Raw genomic sequence first — 21,409 nt, 5'->3', positions numbered from 1 at the left:
AACTGAGTTAATTAAAAATGATGATGTTAAATAAAAGAGGATCTAAGTAAGTGGAGAGACATACCATGTTCATGGATTGAAAGACTCCATAAACCAGGCATGGTAGTACAGGCCTGTAATCCCATTACTTGAGAGGCTGAAACAAGAGAATCACAGGTTTGAAGCTAGCATTAGCAACTTAGTGAGGATCTCAGCAATTTATCAAAACCCTGTTTCCAAATAAAAAAATATTTGTTTATTTATTTATTTATTTGGTACTGGGGATCGAAGCCAGGGGGCATTCTACTTCCAAACTACACTTTCATTCCTGTTTTTACTTTTCATGTTGAACCACGGTCTCACTGAGTTCTGGAGGGCCTCACTAAGTTGCTGAGGCTGGCCATGAACCTGTAATCCTCCTGTCTCAGACTCCCAAGTACTGTGATTAAAAGCATTGGCTACCACGCCTGGCTCTAAAACGATTTTGAAGAAAAAAAAATGAGAAAGAAGTCATATGTTGATATGTTGTGTGTGTGTGTGTGTGTGTGTGTGTGTGTGTGTGTGTTGTATGTATGTATACTGAGAATTGAACCCAGGGGCATTCTACCTCTGATTTACATCTCCAGTCCTATTTTCTTTTTCTTTTTCTTTTCTTTTCTTTTTTTTTTTTTTTTTTTAAAACAAGGTCTCACTAGGTTGATGAGAGTCTCACTGTTTGCTGAGGCTGTCCTCAAACCTCCTGTCTCAGGCTCCCAAGCACTGGGCTTATAGGTGTATGTAACTATTTTTTGACAGAGTGCAGTACTAATTCAACAGAAGATAGTCTTTTCAAAACACTGGATGTCCATAAACAAAACAATGGACCATAACCAAAACCTCAAATTTTCTTAAAAAAAAAAAAAAAAGTAAAGGCATAGTAACACATGCTTGTAATTCCAGCATTTGGGAGGCTGAGACTGGAGGATCGTGGTTTGCCGACAGCCTCAGCAACATAATGAGGCCCTTCACAACTCAGTGAGACTCTGTTTCAAAAACAAAAAAAAGACTAAAAATATAGGGCTGGGGTATAGCTCGGTAGTATAATGCTCTTGGGTTCATCCCCAGTGCTGCCAAAAAAGAAAAAAGTAAATCAGGATCATAGATTTTTTAATGCAATTTATAAAACCGGGGGAAATGTTTGGAATTCAGCTCAGGAGAAAAATCTTTGGAAACTAGGACCAATTAAAGAGTTAAAACATGACATAGAGTGCACAAACTTTTAAAGAAAAACGATAAGTTGGTCTTCACCAAATTAGAAACTTTTGCTCTATGAAAGATCCTGTTAAATCATCAGAAAGATAATCTACTGGGAGAATGAATGTGTTCAGAAATCACATACCAGCAATCCTGACTTCGTTATCACATAGGACTGTAAAAATGACTGTGCAAGCTGAAACTCTGCAAAGCAATCTTAATAATCAACAGAAATTTTTTATTGCTACCTGACCTTTAAAAATTTTTGCCAGACATTAAAAAGTGACATTGCTGTCAGTTATAAGTATATACAAAAATGAAAAAACGGCAATACTGATATTTATTTAGTATATTGTAATTTAAAACACAGGAAACATTGAAAATTAAAGGTTTTTATTTGTACAACAGAAAACTTATGAAAGAGCAGTTTGAACAGTGCTTAGCTTGTTGTCATATAACTTGACAGGTAGCAAGCATCTTTTTTATGTCTTGGCAAATTATACTTCTTTCTAGGCATAGGTCAGCTTCTAACATTTTATTCATTGACTTTCAGACTTGTGAAATGTGAAAATTTTTTTGGCCCAGGTTACTTTGTCCTTTCATTTTAAGTAATCTGTGTTTGAAAGTTTTCCTTTGCTAAGCTCCTCTGGCTGCACATCTAGATCTTATAAAATAGCAGCAGCATAAACATCCCCACAGTCCACTTTTTCTTCTACAACTCCATGTATGCTCAATTTGGATTTTACTACCAAGGTTATCGCTTTTCATTTCTTTGCTACACTTTCATCTTTTCTGGTCAATTCAATATTTCAGTTAGTCATTTTTCTGAAACGTTACATGGGTGTAATTGTCGGGAGATGAGGAGAATGTATTTACTGACTTTGCATCTGTGTAGGAACTGAATAACATGCACAGTGACCAATCACTGACAGACTTCATGTGATCAGTCACCAGTTATGATGGGCATTAAAAATATTATGTAGTGATTTGGGAACTGAAAAGCTAGCAGCCAAAGTGTTACTTTATACAGTAACTCATTTAATATTCTGTGGTGGTAACTGAAATTCCAGTCGTGTTGGGAGGTGTTACTTAAACTGTGGTATTTGAAATTGGTGCGTATTAGATCCATTCAAAGCAAGGACTCTCTTTATCTGACAGAGGAATTTTTACCTAGATTACGTAAAGAACTTTCAAAATAGTAAAAACCAATAATCTATTTAGAAAACAGGCAAAGTGTGCAGACATTTCACCAAAGTAGATATGTGGATGACTGATACGCACATGAAAAGATGTAAGTTATAAAACTGGGGGGAATTCAGTGTAGGAGAAAATCTTTGGAAACCATGACCAGGTAAAGGGTTTATTAGCCATTAGAGAAATGCAAATTAGATCCATTGTGAGATATCAGTACATATCTGTTAGAATGTATAAAAGTTGGTGCTAATTCTAAATAGTGAGCATGTGGATAAACTGGATTCATACATTGTTTGTGGGAATGTAAAATGGTACAGCCACTCTGGAAAAAGCTTCTTTTCTCTTTCTGTTTTTGTTTTTGTTTTTTGTATTAGGTATTGAGCCCAGGGGTATTCTACCTTTGAGCTATACCCCTAACCCCCCCCCTTTTTTTTTTTTTGCAGGTCTGGGGATGGAACCCAGGGACATTCGACCTCTGAACTATGCCCCCTGCCCTATTTTTTATTCATTATTTTGAAACCGGGTCTCACTAAGTAACTGAGGCTGTTCGCCAACCGCGATCCTCCGGGTTTCAGCCTCCCGAATGCTGGGATTACAAGTGTGCGCCACCATGCCCGGCCCCTTTTTTATTTTTAATGTTTTTATTTTTTACGGTACTGGAAATTGAACCAATAGGTTTTCTATCTTTGAGCTACGACTCAGCTGTATTTTTTATTCTTTGTTTTGAAACAGGTTTTCACTAAGTTGTAGAAAGCCTCACTAAGTAGCTAAGGCTGGCCAAGAACCTGTGATCCTTCTGTTTCAGTCTCCCACGTACTAGGATTACAAGTGTATGCCACCACACCTGGCTTTATTTTTTTATTTTTAAAAAGGGTCTTGCTAAGTTGGTAACGCTGGCCTTGAACATGCAGTCTTCCTGTCTCAGCCTCCAAAGTACTGTAATTACAGGCATGTGCCATCACATTGAGTTAATAGTGTCTTATAAAACAAAAATGTGCTTATTATGTAACCAGCAGTTGTACTCTTGAGTATTTATTCCAGAGAGATAAGAATTTATGGCATGGTGGTGCACGCTTGTAATTCCAGCACTTGGGAGGCTGAGACAGGAGGATCATGCAGGTTTGAAGCCAGCCTCAGCTACTGAGTGAGGCTCTCAGCAACTTAGTGAGACCCTGTTTCCAAATAAAGTATGAAATAGGTCTGGGAGTATAACCCGGAGGTAGAAAGCCTCTGGGTTCCACAACAGTACCACACACACAAACAACAACAACAACAACAACAAAACTTGTTTAATAGATGTTCATAGCAGTCTTATCCATAATGGCCAAAACCTAGAAATAACTCAGATGTTCTTTGGCATGTGAATGGTTAAACAAATTATATGCTTATATGATAAAATGCTATTTAGCAATAAAAATAAGTGGACTATTGATGTACAATAACTAGGGTGGATCTCTAGGAATTATACTCCATAAAAACAGCCAGTCTTAAAGGTTATAGACTAGCCGGGCGTGGTGGCGCATGCTTGTAATCTCAGTGCTTGGGAGGCTGAGACAGGAGGATGGCACAGGTTCAAAGCCAGCCTCAGGCTGGGCATGGTAGCGCATGCTTGTAATCCCTGTGCTTGGGAGGCAGAGACAGGAGGATTGCGCAGGTTCGAAGCCAGCTGCGCGCGCTGGCTTAGGAGACCCTGTTTCCAAATAAAAATGTAAAAATAGGTCTGGGAGTGTAGCCCGGAGGTAGAAGGGCTTCCAGGAAACCCAGTACCACCAAAAAAACAAAACAAAAAAAAAACAAAACACACAAAACAACAACAACAAAGCCAGCCTCAGCTACTTAGTGAGGCTCTCAGCAACTTAGACCCTATTTCCAAATAAAGTATAAAATAGGTCTGGGAGTGTAGCCTGGAGGTAGAAAAGCCCCTGGGTTCCACCCCCAGTTATAGACTGTGATCTCATTTATCTATCAATCCCCAAATGTCGGAATTAGATATAGGGAACAAATTAGTGGTTACCAAGACGTAGGGATGAGAGGGAATGCCGTGGGAAAATGAGGTGCAGTGTAAAGAGGCTGCACAACTAGGCTCAGTGGTGCACTCCTCTCATCCCAGTGTCTCGAGACTGCGAAGAGGAGCGCGTGTTCAGGCCAGCCTCAGCAACTTGTGAGACCGTGTTTCAGTGTAAAAAACAAATTAAAAAGGCTTGGAGATATAATTCCCTTGGGTTCAATCCCGAGTACCACAAAAATATATACATACATCCACACGTAAGTGATGTGATTGGGGGAGCTGGATAAAGGGCACATGACACTTTGTACTATTTTTTATTTAATTTCTGGTGACTTTAGAATGAATTTGAATTAAAATTTTCATTTCGTGTGTGTGTGTGTGTGTGTGTGTGTGTGTGTGTGTGTGTTACTAGGGGTTGAACCCAGGGACATTCTACCTCCAAGATACACTCCCCGGCCTATTTTTTTTTTTCATTTTTATTTTGAATCAGGCTCTCTATAGTTTGCTGAGAGTCTTACTACTCTCTAAGGCTGTCCTTGAACCTGCAGTCTTCCTATCTCAGCCTCCCAAGTACTGGAATTACTGGTGTGAGCCACCATATCTGGCTACTTTTGCTCTTAAAGGCCTTCTTAAGGGCCCTACATCATCATCTTTGTGAGGCAGAGATCACTAGTTTCTTACCATGCTCAGTGTGTGGTCCTCCTGTGGGTCTAGAAAGTCACTCAGCCTTCCCAGATGTCTTTGCTTGGGCTTGGCAGTATCCAGAGTCCTCTAGCTGGGAGCAGGGAGAGCATTTCACATTGTTTTACCTCAAACCGTCAGGGGTGGGCCCAGTGGATGTGACTGTACTGCCAGGAACTTGGTCTTTTAAAGAGAAGCTGATTCATGTCTTTGGTTGGTGTTTCTATAGAGTGGTTATAACTGGGAGAGAAACCCATAGGTAATAGATGAGCAATTTGAAGCTGACAGCTGCTCATCATCCTGCTTTTTATAAATATTCGTTCCTTTTAATTTTTTTGGAAGACATATATAAATCACTGTGACCTTTCAGACTGTCTTTATAAAGCACTATCCTCTAAAATTGGGAAGAATATGGAGTGCTACATGTATAAAATACCCAATTAAAGTCTTTTATTCACCTCCAACATAACTTCCTTTTAAAAATCTTTATGTGTGTGGGGTGGGGAGGGATTGAGAGAAAATTGAGAATTGAATATAGTGCATACAGTAATTTAGCCATTTCAAACAGCTGAACAAATTGTACACCTGTGGTTAGATTGACAGTAATGACAGTGATTTAATTTTCATCAGCAAATTGATCCTGCTTCTGACAGTTCTTACCCATAGTTTCCTACATCCGGGTTTCCCTAAAAATGTTGCTGGGTTGGTAGAGTAAGGCCAAGATATTTTTTGATGGTGGAAGGTAGAAAATCATGATGTGAATTATTTTATCTTAGATCTCAGCCATCCATATGAGGTTAGGGGTTGGGGGGAAGCTTGTGTTGCTGTCCCTGACTTCAGTTTTTGCAACATTTTTCGTGAATTCTGAAAGTTAGACTTGGTTAAGTGAACTTTGGAAATATATAAATGTTGTTTTCCTCTGGGCATCTTAGAAAGTTTTGGGAATTTTGATACTGCAAATTAGAGAAGATTGTGAGTCTTGGGGCAGCAGTTCTTTAAGGATAAACATTCATGGCAAACATAGAAGTAGTAGGGAGTTACCTCCAATCACTCAAATTAACCATCTCTTTGCTGCTTTCCCTAGGCAAGGCAGGCCAAGGTAAAGAGGCTCTTCCGCCCCATTGAGGAGCTAAAGAAGGAGTTTGATGAGCTGAATGTTGTCATTGAGACTGACATGCAGATCATGGTACGCCTGATTAATAAGTTCAACAGTTCCAGCTCCAGCCTAGAAGAGAAGATTGCGGCACTCTTCGATCTTGAGTATTATGTCCATCAGGTACTGTACTCTTGTCCATAAGTCTAAATTTTAATTAAGAGCTCCACAAATAACCAGGTGTGGTGGCGCACGTTTGTAATCCCAGTACTTGGGAGGCTGAGACAGAAGGATTGCAGGTTCACAGCCAGCCTCAGCTACTTAGTATAGCCCTCTGCAAAGTGAGACCCTGTTTCAAAATAAAGAATAAAAAATAGGACTGGGGGTGTAGCTCAGAAGGTAGAATGCCCCTAGGTTCAATCCCCAGTACTGGAAAAATAAAAAATAAAAAGAGCTCCAAAAATAATCCCTCACAGTAAGTCCGGAGAAGTGAAAGATCCAAGCATCAGCATCTTTACCTGTCAGCATCTCCAAGGACACAGACCATTTTCAACCTAGGCCAGTGTGTACTGTAACTCAAACATTCTTAGAGGTCAAAGCCAGCCTCACTTCCACTTGCATTGGAGGTAACTCCTTTATTATTTCAAAACTGAGAGTACAGCAGAGGTAAAATAACCAGGGCCCTGTCCCCTATATTTATAGCCTGGAAGAGGAATCAAATAAAAAACAATGAACAGTTGTTAACACACAATAACAACTGAACTATGAGGTAATTTAAGATTGGATAAAGGCTCCAGAGAATAATATAGGGGCATTTCATAGGGAAACTTAGAACCTAGGCAGGGAAGCAAGAGAAGGCTTCTCATATGATAAGCCATTAAGGCTGAACATTCAAGCATGATTAGAAGTTGGCTAGGTGAGCCAGGCGTGGTGGCGCACGCTTGTAATCCCCGCGCTTGGGAGGCTGAGACAGGAGGATCGCGCGGGTTCAAAGCCAGCCTCAGCTACTTAGTGAGGCTCTCAGCAACTTAGTGAGACCCTGTTTCCAAATAAAATATAAAATAGGTCTTGGAGTATAGTTTAGAGGTAGAAAGCCCCTGGGTTCCATCTCCAGTACCACAAAAAAAAAAAAAAAAAAAAAAAAAAGAGAAGAAAAAAAAAGTTGGCTAGGTGAAAAGGAGGAATGAGGGATGGTAAGCTACTGCTTGATGCCTGAATTTGTAAATAAAATTTTATTGGGACACAGCCACCCCTATTTTTTATTTATTACTTATGCTGTTTTCATGCTACAATGGTAGGGTTGAGTAGTTGTGACAGAGACCATATGGCTCACAAATTTAAAAAATATTTATTGTCAAGCTCTTTAGAAAAAGCTTGCCAGTCCTTGGATTAGACTATTACAGGAAGAGCAAGCAACATGTGCAAAGATTGTGGGGCAGAAGAGAGCTTGGTGAAGTCAAGGGCTTGGGAGTATTGGAGTGATTAAAATCACAAGGAGAGCTGGGCGTGGTGGCGCACGCTTGTAATCCCAGCATTCTGGAGGCTGAGACTGGAGAATCGTGGTTCACGGGCAGCCTCAGCTACTTAGTGAGGCCTTCTGCAACTCAGTGAGACCCGGTTTAAAAATAAAGAATAAAAAATAGGGCAGGGGGTGTAGCTTGGAGGTAGAATGCCTCTGGGTTCCATCCCCAGACCCCCCCACACACACACACACACACATCACAAGCCGGGTGTGGTGGCGCACGCTTGTAATCCCCACGCTTGGGAGGCAGAGACAGGAAAATCATGCAGGTTCAAAGCCAGCTGCACTGGCTTATGAGACCCTGTTTCCAAAAAAAAAAAAAAGTATAAAATAGGTCTGGGAGTGTAGCCTGGAGGTAGAAGGTCTTCCAGGAACCCCAGTACCATTAAAAAAAAAAAAAATCAAAAGGAGTTCAGTGTAGGTACAGTGGGAAGCTGGGGCCTTGTAGAGGGAAGGTTGGGAATATCCTGCTCTTTTCAATTTTAGCCTTAGTCCTTTTTTTCTTCATTTTTTAAAAACTTACTTTTTATTTTTTATTTATTTTTATTGGTGCATTGTAGTCATACATCTTAATGGGATACAAAATGGTAGAGGCATACATGTACACATTTAGCCCTTTCCCAGTTCCCACCCCATTTCTTCCCCCTGCCTCCTTCTCATGTTTGGCTTAGTGATTGACTTTGATGTTTGTGAATATACATCATGTACATTATGGAAGTTCCTTCTCCCCCACCCCAATCTCCCTCAGGTCACCTTATGGTTTTTCCTTCTTTGTCTAGAGTTCCTACTATGACCTTTTTTTTTCTCCCAACTCCCACTTATTAGGGAGAGCATTTACTTTTTTACTTTTTGTGACTAATTTCACTTAGCATAATGTTCTCCAGTTCCATCTATTTCCCTGTAAGTGACATAATTTTGTTCTTCTTTATGGCTGAGTAAAATTCCATTGTGTACACATCCCATAGTTTTCTAATCCATTCATCTGTTGATGGACATCTTGGCTGGTTCCATACTTTGGCTATGGTGAATTGTGCAGCTATGAATATAGATACACATGTATTAGTTTGATAGTTTGGTTTCTATTCTTTTGGGTAGATACCCAGAAATGGTATTTCTCGATCATATGGTAGGTTCATTCTCATTCTTAGGATTCTCCATACTGTTTTCCAAAGTGGTTGCACTAATTTACAATCCCACCAACAATATCTTAGAGTTCCCACTTCTCCACATCCTTGCCAGCATTTGTTGTTGTTTGTGCTTTTAATGATTGCCATTCTAATTGGAGTTAGGTGAAATTTCAGGGTAGTTTTGATTTGCATTCTCTCTGATTGCTAATGATGCTGAACATTTTTCTTACATTTATTGGCCATTTTAATTTCTTTTTCTGTGAAGTATCTATTTAGTTCACTTGCCCATTTTTTAATAGGGTTATTTGTTTTCTTAGCTGTGTTTCTTGAGTTTTCTGTATAGTTTAGATACTCTATCGACAGAGTAGTTGACAAATTTCTCCCATTCTGTCTGTTCTCTGTTGAGTTTTTTATAGTTTCCTTTGCTGTACAGAAGCTCTTCTGTTTAATGCAATCCCACATATTGATCATCCTTTTAATTTCTTGTGCCTTTGGGGTCTTGTTTAAAAAGTTTTTACTTGTGCCTATGTACTGAAGTGTTGGGCCCATGCCCTCTTGAAGGAGCTGCAAGGTCTCTGGTCTGATTTCCAGGTCTTTGATTCATCTTGAATTGACACTTGTGCAGGGTGAGAAAGTGGGGTTTATGCCCATTTTTCTACATATGGTTAACCAGTTTTGCCAACATAGTTTAAGAGGCTTTTTCTCCAGTGTATGTTTTTGACCCACTTTGTCAAAAATAAATTGGCTGTAAGTGTGTGGATTTGTTTCTGAGTCTTCTATTCTGTTCCATTGGTGTATGTATCTGTTTTTGTGCCAATACCATACCGTTTTTATTACTAGGGCTTTGTAGTATAGTTTGAAATCAGGTATTGTGATGCCTCTTGCATGGTTCTGATGAGCAGTAGCTGCTTACTTCGCTTCAAGTTGTTGGCCTTCTTGCTGGGGGTCTCTGGAGGTTGCAGTGCCAACAGTCCTGGTGTGGTTAGGCAAGATCCAATTTTAGCCTTAATCTTAAGAACCACTGAGAGTTCTCTGTGGGAAAGTAACTGATAAGATTTATAATAACTAATATTTATTGAGCATCATTACATGCCAGTCACTTCTTCAAGTGCTTTCTGCATATTAACTTCTTGGTGTCCAAAGCTGCCATATGGGTAAACATCACTGTTTATTTCAGTATTTGTTCATTTTTGGATTTTGAGGTGGACTTTGACTATCTCAAACTCTTGGGCTCAAGTGATCCTTCTGCCTCAGCTTCCCAAATAGCTGAGACTAAAGGGGCAGGTGTCACTATGTACAGATAATCCATTTTTTCTATTTTGGGAATGGAACTCAGGGGCATTCTACTTCTATGTTATACCCCAAGTACTTTTTCATTTTTTGTATTGAAACAGAGTCTTACTAAGTTGCTAAGGGTCTTGCTAAGTTACTTAGGTTGGTCTCAAACCTGTGATATTCCTGTCTCAGCCTCCTAAAGACTGGAATTAAAGGTGCATGCCACCTGTAATCCCAATTTTCAAAATTGGTGCATTGTAATCATACATCTTGATGCAGTTCAGGGTGATGGAGGTATACTTGCACATAGCAGGCATTGAGCCCTTCTCCAGTTCACACCCCACTCCCTCTCCTTCCTTATCGTTCCATATTCAGTAGAGTGATTAGTTTTATCTGATAAGTTTGTGTATGCACATTGTGACCATTGAGGTGTTTCTCCAAGTCTTCCTTTTTTTCTGTTTCCCTCAGTTAGGTCCTTTCCTTCACATCACAAAGGGTTTTCCTCCTTTGTCTAGAGTCCTTCCTGTGTTCCTATTTCTCCTTAGCTTCTGCATATGAGGGAGAACATCCAATCTTTCACTTTTTGTGATTGACTAATCTCACTTAGTACAATATTTCCCGGTTCCATCTATTTCCCTGCAAATGACATAATTTTGTTCTTCATTATGGCTGAGTTTCATTCCATTGTGTATATATCCCATAATTTTGTAATCTGTTCATATGTTGATAGATATCTAACCTGTTCCATAGTTTGGCAATTGTGAATCATGCAGCTATATAAATATGCATGCATTACTATGGTAGTCTGGTTTCCATTCTTTTGGGTAGATACCCAAGAGTGGAATAGCTGAGGACCCTCCACATTATTTTCCAAAGTGGTTGCACTAATTTGCAATCCCACCAACAGTGTGTCAGAGTTCTTCTTTTCCATATCCTCATCAGCATTTATTATTGTTTCTTTTTAATGATTTATTTTATTTTTTTGGTGATACTGGATGGAACCCTTCTACCTCCGGGCTACACTCCCAGACCTATTTTTTAAAATATTTTATTTGGAAACAGGGTCTCTTAAGCCAGCAAGACTGGCTTCAAACCTGCACGATCCTCCTGTCTCCACCTCCCAAGCACAGCGGTTACAAGCAGTAATGATTGCCGTTCTAATTGGTGTTAGGTGGAATCTCCAGGTAGTTTTGATTTGTATCTTTCATTCCATTTATTAACTGAAGAAGATGAAGCCTAGAAAGATTGTATGATTGATAAAAGTTTGCCTAGCTATTAAGCAGTAGAGCTGGGGTTTGCAGCAAGATTTGTCTGATCCTAAACTCCGTGCTCTTAAACTTTTGACCACTATGCTTCTCACAGGAAACTGACCCCTTTTGAATGAAGCTCAAAAAGGAATAGGTAGAGGTAAGGAGAAGGAGCCAAGAAAACCATTCATTTATCCAATAAATGAATTTACTGAGTGTCTGCTATCTCCCAGGCACTGTTCTAGACATTTGAGGTACATCTTTGAACAAAATTAGAGTTGACCTTCTAGCGGAGGCAGATAGACAGACATGGCAAATAAGTAGAGTATAAATATGTTTGAAGATGATAAATGTGGAGAAGTAAAAAAAAAAACAGGATAGGAATTGGTAGAAGGATAATCTCAGGAAGAGCAGAAGAACAAGCAAAAACAGACATTCTGAAGTGGGGTCATGCCTAGTATGTTTGAGAATTCACAAGGACTTCAGTGTGGCTGGAGTTCAGAGAAAGTGAAGAGTGAGGAGAAGCAGATTGCAGCTCAGAGACAGGAGAAAGAATATGAAGGCCTAATACACCATGGAAAAGAGTGAAATGGGAAGACTTGAATGGAAGAGTGACACAGTCCGACCTACTTTTGAAAGGACCCCTCCAACGGCTGTGTTAAGAATTAGACTGAAGGTGGGGTGCCTTGTGGAAGCAGAGACCAGCTAGGAGACTATTGTGGTAATCCAGACGAGGGGTGATGGTGATAGGAGGCTGTGTAATCATAATCAAAGACTTGTTTGAGATTCTCATCCAGGCATAGATCTTCAATGTCCGCCCACAAATCATAGCTTCCTTGTTCGCTATAAACTAGGCTGAAAGACATTTTTTTCTTTGTTTAGAATTTTGCCAGTTTCTATGGTGAAAGAGGATGAGTGTGCACTCTGTCTACAGGGATTATGGGTCAGCCTCTTCATCTTCTTCTCTCCTCATAGCTCAAACAGAAGGACTGTGATCCTCTTAGAGAAAAAAATGAACCTGGGTTCTTTTTCCCCTTTTCCAGTCTTTCTCTCTAGGGAAAAAAACACACACACATATAAACTCCCACGGCTTTTCTGTTCAAGATATTTAAAGGATTAAGGATCCTAGGGGTTATTGGCCAGCTCAGTTCTGCTCTGATGTTGACAGCTTTTATTTTATTTTTTCATCTTAATATACTTGGATGGCCGTTTAGGTGTCAGATTTCTATAGGCTGTTTCTTTAGTTGCACATAAAAGGCCAAAATAACTAGAGAGCTTATCATACTTAGAAAGGAATGGTTGCTTGGGAGGCTTGGGCTAGCAGTACCCCACAGTTTTCTTCCCCTGCAGGTCCATCAGTGACCTGGCAGTGCCATTCCTTGGGTAACATCCCATTTACTTTCACAGGTCACTGGGAGAGATAAACAGTTTCTTAGATCTCACCAGACTCAGCCTGAGGTCATGGGAGGAACCGTATGACTGGTCAAAGCCAAACTTTCCATTTTGGTAGAAGGGTCATAACTGTTCTGGGTCATTATAATTTTTATTGTAAATCAAAAGTCCTTTACTTGGGGTCACCTATCAGTCAGCCATACAATAAAGTAAGGTTGTGGTTTCATAGAGAGATGTTGCAGAAGTTGTAGGGAGCCTCGATTTCCAGTTGTGCTGAGGAACTGGGGCGATGCAGTGCTTGCTAGCTTTGAGGAAGATGGGACTTACCTATGCAGATATGTCTCAGTCCATCCCCACTCCAGACTTCATGATTGGAGGTGGAAGGGGCCATGGGCTTTAAGGACCCGAACTGGGTCTGCCCAAGGCTTGCTTACAGCCATTTGAATTATTAAAACAGTATACGTGAAAAGCAAAACTTTATATGTGGTAACAGTTTGTGTGTTATTTATGAGATGGCCTCCGTCTCCCTCGTGCTCCCTGGGGCAGTATATTTGTCTTTCTTCACGCAGCCCCTCGATTGTTAACCTCCCATTTCTCCATTTCTCTGTTTCCTGTTCTCTTATTATCTTGTCCTTCTTCTGGTTCTTTCCTTTCCTCCTGAGTGTTGGTATAGGTCCCTTACTTCCCTCTCCAATGCGCTCCCTCCCTGTGCTTCTCTGCCATGCAATTGCATTCTGCAGTCTAAGGCTTCATCCCTGAGCCATTTCCTCTGTCCCACCCCATCCTGCAGGCAGCAGGTCCAGATAGGGAGGGAGCTATGCACCTGGTTTCTGGTAACGCCATCTCCTGTGTGACTCTGGAGAAGGCCCAGCTTTTGGTGTATATGGGTCAGAATGACACTTCTTCACTGCCAGTGAAATAACAAAAGGATAGGACACCTTAAAAGGCTAAATGCTTGCTGGGCGTGGTGGCGCATGCTTGTACTCCCAGCATTTGGGAGGTGGAGACTGGAGGATCCTGATTTGTGGACAGCCTCAGCTACTTAGTAAGGCCCTCTATAACTTCATGAGACCCTGTTTCAAAATAAAGAATAAAAATAGGGCAGGGGGTAGAGCTTGGAGATTGAATCCCCTGGGTTTCAGACCTGCAAAAAAAAAAAAAAAAAGGCTAAATGCTTATATAAATGTCAGCATTTGTATCAAACTGAATTGTTGTTTGTAATCATATAGGTAACTGAATCTAAAATGGAACCTCTGTGACTCTGGGCAGGACTACTCTTCCAGGAACTCAAACCAGTTTTGTTAAGTGGCCAACACAGAAAAGGGATTCTGAGCATGGTTTTGTATTTGGAAAACCTAGAGTAAGAAGGATCAAAGGATGGGAATTGAATTAATATATTTTAAAATCAGAGCATGTGAGGAAGGAAGGCACTTAATGTTAGCAAGGTGCCCAACTTTGGATCTCCCTAGCCAGCCAGCTGTAGCTTCGTGGTCATCCCTCTTTATAAGGACAGATTAGGACAGAACAGTCCTATCCCTGGCCTGGGACTGCATGGGAGAGCAGACTCAGTGCTCACTTCACAGCCTGGGCTTGGCCCTCTTTCCATGTAGGGGTACCAGGGCCCATCTACTTTGTTGGCACAGATACTCCACACTGCTTATTTTAAATTCACAGCAGAGTTTTATTTCAGGAACGTTTCTTTCCTGATCAAATTCATATTCATCTGTTCAATGAGTATTTATTGAGTACCTAACTATATACTTAGCACTATTCTAGTCACTGGAGCTAAAACAGTGGATGTATAGAGAAAAACCTCTGCTCTTGTGGAGATTCTATGAGAATGTATAAAAATGATCTTACAAATGGTAAAAATAGGCTAGATTCACCCCAAAATATTGGCAGAGTCAGATACTGTGCTTTGCATTTGATTTCTCTGTCAGAACCTGCTTCCATTTTGGAGGCAGAGGCAAGGGCACAGCTAGGTAAGAAACAGTTCTGTAGAATTTGGAGGAAAAATGTGGAAAGCTGGGAGCTGGGTGTGGTGGTACACACTTATAGTCCCATTACTTGGGAGACTGAGAAAGGAGGATCACAGTTTCATAGTCAGTCTTGACTACTCGGTGAGGCCCTCCTCAACGCAAGACCCTGTTTCAAAATAAAGAATAAAACATAGGGCTGGGGATGTACCACAGAGGCAGAATGCTCTAGATTCAATTCCCACGTAGTCAGTGGGTACTAGAGTCTTCAGATTTTCTCATGATTTGTGGAGCAGGATCAGCATGTGGACAAGAGACAGGCTTTGTAACAACAAAGGGAGAGACAGATTGTGATTTTTTTTCACATATAAGTGTAAATATAGGATTTAGTAAGTTAATAAAATGATAATTTAATACCCATTTAAAGTAATCTAAATGCCACAAAAATCAACATGTCTATTACAAGTCAAAATAAAGATGTATGATAAGTCAGTGTAATGATTTAGTATTGATTTCATTGTAATGAGACCTTTTTTACAATTGCTTGGATTCGTTGTTTAAATATATTAAAGTCACTCAGCTTATTAGAGTTATATGATGATAGAAATTATTCTGCACTATACATAGCCACTAGCCGGTCATACAGGCTTTGACTGAAGTCTTTGGGAAAGTGACTCTTGTGTAAATTTTATCATGAATGTCTTCCAATTTAATGAACCTTAGAAAAGAAAGGTTCTTATCTTATTTCCCTCCTGGTGTTCTTGTAGCTCTCTCTTACTTCACCCAAGCCTCCCAACAACAGGGCTCCTTTTATGGCCCCTGGCTTCTAATTACAAATCAGCCTTTTTTTTAAAAAAAAAAAAAGTCTGTTGCCTCCACTGACCTCATTGCGGCTGGACATCAACAGGAAGCATGGCGCCATTCAGTGGTTCTTATGATGCCAGATTCTTTGTGTTAACAGCTTGTATGTTTGGAGTAAGCTTTGTGACTCATTATGGTATTAGAATTTTCCAAGACATGCTTGGCATGAGCAATAGCTAGGTGCCATTTCCGCTGATTCCCACACAGGTACTCACACATTATGTTAAATGAATTAGGAGTTCTCAAATTTGAGATTTTTTTTTAAAGATTTAGTTTGTTTTTACATATCCTTTCCTAGTTAGTCAGAAAGCCCACTATTGGTTTTTGTTTGGCTTTTAAATTCATTTTTGGATAGACACCAGAATAAAGGTCTTAAGAAGAGTTCTTTTTTCCTTGATGGCTGTCCCGTTCTAAGTGGTGCCTTTGTTGCAGATGGATAATGCACAGGACCTGCTATCCTTTGGTGGCCTTCAAGTGGTAATCAACGGACTGAACAGTACAGAGCCGCTGGTGAAGGAGTATGCTGCCTTTGTGCTGGGGGCTGCCTTTTCCAGGTGAGCAGTGTGGACGGATGTCCCATAGGCCAATTGGCCTAATTGGCTTGAAGAAGATGTACCTGTGCACATCCCCACTCATGATTCGGTGTAATGCCAGTGAATTAAAACTAGAATTTGGTTCTGTCTTTACTACAAGTAGGTATGAATTTTCACCCATGTTATTACCATCTATGATTCTCTGTTCCCACCTATCTTAAATATGTAGACATTTAATGACACATCTTGGGTCATATTCTCTATTTTAGTAAAAGCTAATAAAAAGCTAGACCAGCCACAGTAGTGAAGGAGGGGAATAAACTTTTAGCAGTAAAGCTACATCTAGTGATGAATAAATGATGAACCTGACCAACGAAGGCCTTTTGAGAGGAATGTCTTCCCCTAGTTGTCTGGAGGAACCAATCAACATGCATTCAGGTTATTGTACTATCTGGGGTGGGAGTTCTTTAGGATTTCAATTAGTCTGTCTTAGTGCTAGAAAACTTAGGCTAGAGGAGTGGGGAGATAGCATCTTGAAAGAATGGATGTAGAAAGATATATGGGCATTACATCATTATGCTCATCCTGAAAAGGTCAGGACATCTTCATGCTGCATTTTTGTCTGTTGGAGCTCTGTAGTTGCTCCCATTTTTGAAAATCTGCCTCTAGGACCATTTGTACTTCTAAAACAGGAGCAAATATTCAAATTCTTGCTGCAAGGGCATGGGTGGCTTCTATTAGGGTTACCTTGCTTAGATGTAGGGGTTGTAATATTGCAGGAGAAAGGCTATTATGAATTTATTTACCACTGTAGGCTGTGGTTTTGAAAAGATTTCCTTTGCCTTTTATCTATGCTTATCTTTAATCAAAATTTCAATGGTGCCTTCTCTTGAAGAAAGTAGTTCAGCATCTTTTCATATTTAAATCAAGGGCAGAACTAGGAAGGCCTGAAGCATTGTTTCCTGGGGAAGGGCTAAGAGTCCTGTAGGCCTTTTTTCCCTTCTCACTGTCTACTTTGGTTCTCAGGTCTTGATTGTATTGGAGACAGTCAAGGCTCTGGCTTCCAGGGTTGACTCTCTTGGTCTCACTTCTGGGAAGAGCTTCCAGGAAGCCCAGGGAAATCTGTGCAGCCACTGGAAAGAGGGGGCAATCTGTGTTTGTCATTGTTAGCTACTGCCTCAGTCCTACGAAAGTCCTTATTCTCACAAGGCTTAGAGAATTGAGAGCCTATTTTTGCTTTTGCTTCTCAAGCCAGAAATGAACTAAATCAAACCTCTCTGTCCAGACCTCCAAGTACTTTCTACCTTCAATATGAACAGGTTATCATATACATCCTCTGATACTGCTTTTGGAAATACATTTCATGGGGAAAACTGTGTAGCATCTTTATATCACATCTAGTTAAGGGGGGGCTAACTTAGTTACTTGAGAAACATGCATTCGGCATGCTTAGCAGTCCATAACTCACCCAGAGACCATGCCAATATGTGATGTTATTAAGACTTCTTCATGATTGTATTAGTGTAAGAACATGCTAACATTTATGCAGCATCACTAAAATTTAAATAGAGATAAATATAAAAGATTGCAATTTAGTGTTTTGGTGGCAAGCAAACTGCTCTATTCAAAATGTTCTAGCTGGGTTTTTGATGGCTCACTGGAGAGCCGTTACAGTGACAGCATGGTATGGTGCCAGAGCTTTTGGAAGCCAACAGCAGGCTCCAAAACATCATGGAAATGTCAGTGTTTTATGCAAGAGGAACTTGATGCAAGATAAGAATATTTCTATGCAGAGAGGCAGTTTTTAGTGCTGTAATCTGAGAGCTACTATTTACTCTTAATGTCATAAGTATTGGCCCTGAGCATACAGGTGTGTACATACATGCCATACATTTGTGTACTAGATAAGCCTAGTTTTTGTTCAAAGGACATTCAAGGGTTAGTGAGCGCCCTGGAATCATTAACTCCTCTGTGTGCCCATAGGAAACCATTCTAAGCCTCACATTTTTTGTTTATCAAAAGGGGACAATAGCAGATATCTTATATATTATGTGGAGTTGAAGTTAATTTTTTATTATATTTTTTTTCAGTATTGGGAATTGAACCCAGGGCGTTCTGCATACTAGGCAAGTGCTCTACCACTGCAATCCCAGACCTTTTTATCTTCTTTTAAGGCAAGGTCTTACTTAGATGCCTAGGCTGGCCTTGAACTTGATTCTCCTGCCTCAGCCTCCCAAGTAGCCAGGATACAGGTATGGGCCACTGCTAGTTCATTCTGTAAAGGTGAATATCAAATAACACATTATATAATAAGTCTTGTAAAATGATTGTGACGTTCCTGTCCATAATGAGGTAATAATAACATACTAGCTCTTGTTATGAGGTATCCTTTTCACTATGTATTCCCCTATGAGTAAATTCTTGTTTTATTTCTTTCTACAGTAGAAACATTTATTCCCCTCATCTTCTCTTCTGTAGAGATATTATGTTCTACTATATCTCTTAGTGCTACTCTTGCTACTTTGTAAGGATGTTTATTTGCCTACCTGTATTAATTGCTTGGCAGTGCTTTTATACACATTTCTGTGGCTGAAGAGGCCTCTTCCCTAATGTTAAACATGAAGTAATTTCTCCAAAATCAAGAAGAGGGAGATTTTTGGGGTGTGTCCATACAGCGCCTATAGAGATGCAGCCTCCCTCGGCCTGAGTGGCCTGTAGCCTAAGGCAAAGCTTTAGGTAAAGTTTAAGAACTTCCGCAGTAAAATGATTCAGCAGAAAAGGGGCTAAGATGGCGCCTGGAGGAAGCTACGAAGGCGTGGTTTCCCCATTCATTATGGGTGGGGAGACTGAGCAGTTTTTCCCTTTTTTTACCTTTAAAGGAGCTTCCGCACACATGAATGGCTCATGTACTGGCCTGGGATTGGCTGTGAACTACGTGCTAGTGATCTTTATTCCCATAGGCTAGGCTATTTCCCATAGGAATTCCCCTCGTGGGTTTGTGCTATATATATGATTGCTTGGAGAGGAATAAATGAGACCTTGCTTGACATATCTCCTGGCTCCATGTGGTGATCGGGCTGTCGGTACTCATCATGTATCCAAGCCCTGCCGCTGTCGGGCTGGATCCCGACAGGAGATGGCAGAATGTATTTGACATGGCCACTGAAATAATGTTTGTTCCTTTATTTAAATATTATTCACACCCACCGAGCGTGGTGGTACACGCTTGTAATCCCCGCGCTTGGGAGGCAGAGACAGGAGGATCGCGCAGGTTCAAAGCCAGCCGCGCGCACTGGCTTAGGAAACCCTGTTTCCAAATATAAAATGTAAAAATAGGTCTGGGAGTGTAGCCCGGAGGTAGAAGGGCTTCCAGGAACTCCAGTACCACCAAAAATAAATAAATAAATATTATTCACACCCAATTATGGGTCACATATATTCATTTTCTGCTGTTTAGTGCCCATGTAAAAGTTAGGCCAAGCTCTTTGTAAGAAGATACGCAGGGATCTGTGTACTGATGCTTTTAGCAGATTCATCTTTTCATGGCTTGTTTTTAAAACCTTTTCTTTAAGGAAGTTTTCATTGGCCTTTCTGGTGATCTGATTTCATCTCATGATGGCACCTGTGCATGCCTGTCTGCAGTCTGACCTACCTGGCCTCTCTGGAGTCCCAGGAAAATCCTTTTGTGTTAAAGGAAGTCTTAGAAAATGAAGTCTCATTAATTTTCAAGACCAAGCAGCTTTCTGTAATCTGTTTTTGGTTTTACTCCTCAGCAAACTGGCTGCCTGTGCTTTGCTTTCCTCTTACTCCTGGTATATTAGCCTTTACTACTTAACTGTTAGCAGTTAAACTATCAAAGAGCCAGTGTACAGCCTGCCTCTGCTAGCACTGGCTTTGTCATTCTCATTGTTCTTGCCTCAGTCACTTTTGGTGTCTTGTTTTATTGTTGTTTTTGTTTTCTTGTTTGTTTGTTTGTTTGTTTTTGCGGTACTGGGGATGGAACCCCCAGGGGCATTCTATCTCTGAGCTACAACCCCCCAGCCCTATTTGTTATTCTTTATTTTGAAACAGGGTCTCACTAAGTTCAGAGGGCCTAACTAGCTGAGGCTGGCCACAAACCTGCCTTCCAAGTACGAGGATCATAAGTGCCACCATGATGCCTGGCTCTATGTTTATCTTTAATAACCCACATTCCCATCTGCATATGTATAAATTATCCAATTACAAGGGCTAATAAGTGTACATGTATGTCATGTGTTTATTTTAACTGTCCACAGTGTGCAGAATGTCATGGAACTGAGCTCAGTACAAAAGGAGGTGAACATGTGCCATCAGCCATGGGCAGATTGTGTTCTCTAGTGATGTAGTTCTGCAACAAGACCCTTCTCTCCCCTCTCTCTCCTGGCATCTTCCTTGGAACCTCCATGGCAGACTTTGGGTTATGTGTCTCCCTCTATATAATGGTTGTATCCCCCAACCCTGCACCCACTACCCCATGCCTTGTTGGCTCTCTAGTTTCCTTAGTTGTGCTCTTTCCACAGAGTTTTACCAGTTGTTTTTAACCCTTTGGCAAGTGTATCGCCATGCCCCATGTTTATCTGTTGGTTTTCAGTTTCTAGTTTTGTTTTCTTCAGCCCTCAGTGAATGCCAGTGCTCATCTGCATCTTCTCCCCTTTTCCCTGATAGCTTTTGTAGGCTTTCTGTGGACCAACATTCTCACTTCCATTGAGAACGTTAGTTTTACTTCTGTCATCTATTAGACGCCTTAAAATTAATTTCCCATTTTCTCCAGCATTTCGTATTCTTCAGCCACCTCCATATGCTTTACATCTTCTTGTCTCTTGATGAACATGTTAGTCCTTACTGTGGCCTCCAGCCTCTGCATGTCTGCCTGTTTTCCCAGCCCCATCAGTGTTCACTGTCTTTTCCCTGTCTCTCCAGACTCCTTCCTCTTAATCCACAGACTACTCAGGTTACGTATCCATTTACTTGCCTCTCACCTCCAACCGGCCAACCTATATTTTCCTTCTCTTCATTTCCAAATCTGTTGAAAGAGTAAAAAAAAAGCAATACAATTAGTGCATTATGTCAATATACTCAAAACCACTATCCTATAATTTGGTTTTTGTCCCTATAGCCCTGAAACGTTTTAAGAATAGTTTTATATCATTGACATCTCTGTAGCAATCAACAATGTTGGCCAGTGCTTTCCCTTGGAACTGTGCTTCTTGGCTGCCATGGCTCTATAGTCCCTTGTTTTGGGCTATTTGTAATTCTTTTTTTTTTTT

At 40.5% G+C, this 21,409-nt stretch overlaps 1 protein-coding gene across 1 annotated transcript in view; it reads left to right on the top strand.

Moving 5' to 3' along the window:
* SIL1 (SIL1 nucleotide exchange factor) overlaps positions 1–21,409 on the top strand; it is a gene marked incomplete at both ends in the record, with an annotated part of 220,062 nt that overhangs the window by 106,501 nt on the left and 92,152 nt on the right. Inside the window, 2 exons of the mRNA XM_080693749.1 lie at positions 6,180–6,371; positions 16,021–16,142. Of these exons, the coding sequence (XP_080549875.1) occupies positions 6,180–6,371; positions 16,021–16,142 (314 nt within the window). The remainder of the gene's footprint in view (positions 1–6,179; positions 6,372–16,020; positions 16,143–21,409) is intronic.

This window comes from Muscardinus avellanarius (assembly GCF_963383645.1).
Source record: "Muscardinus avellanarius genome assembly, chromosome: 1".
NCBI classification, from domain to species: domain Eukaryota; kingdom Metazoa; phylum Chordata; class Mammalia; order Rodentia; family Gliridae; genus Muscardinus; species Muscardinus avellanarius.
The sequence above is the reverse complement of the archived record's forward strand: the minus strand, read 5'-3'. Positions and strand labels throughout refer to the sequence as shown.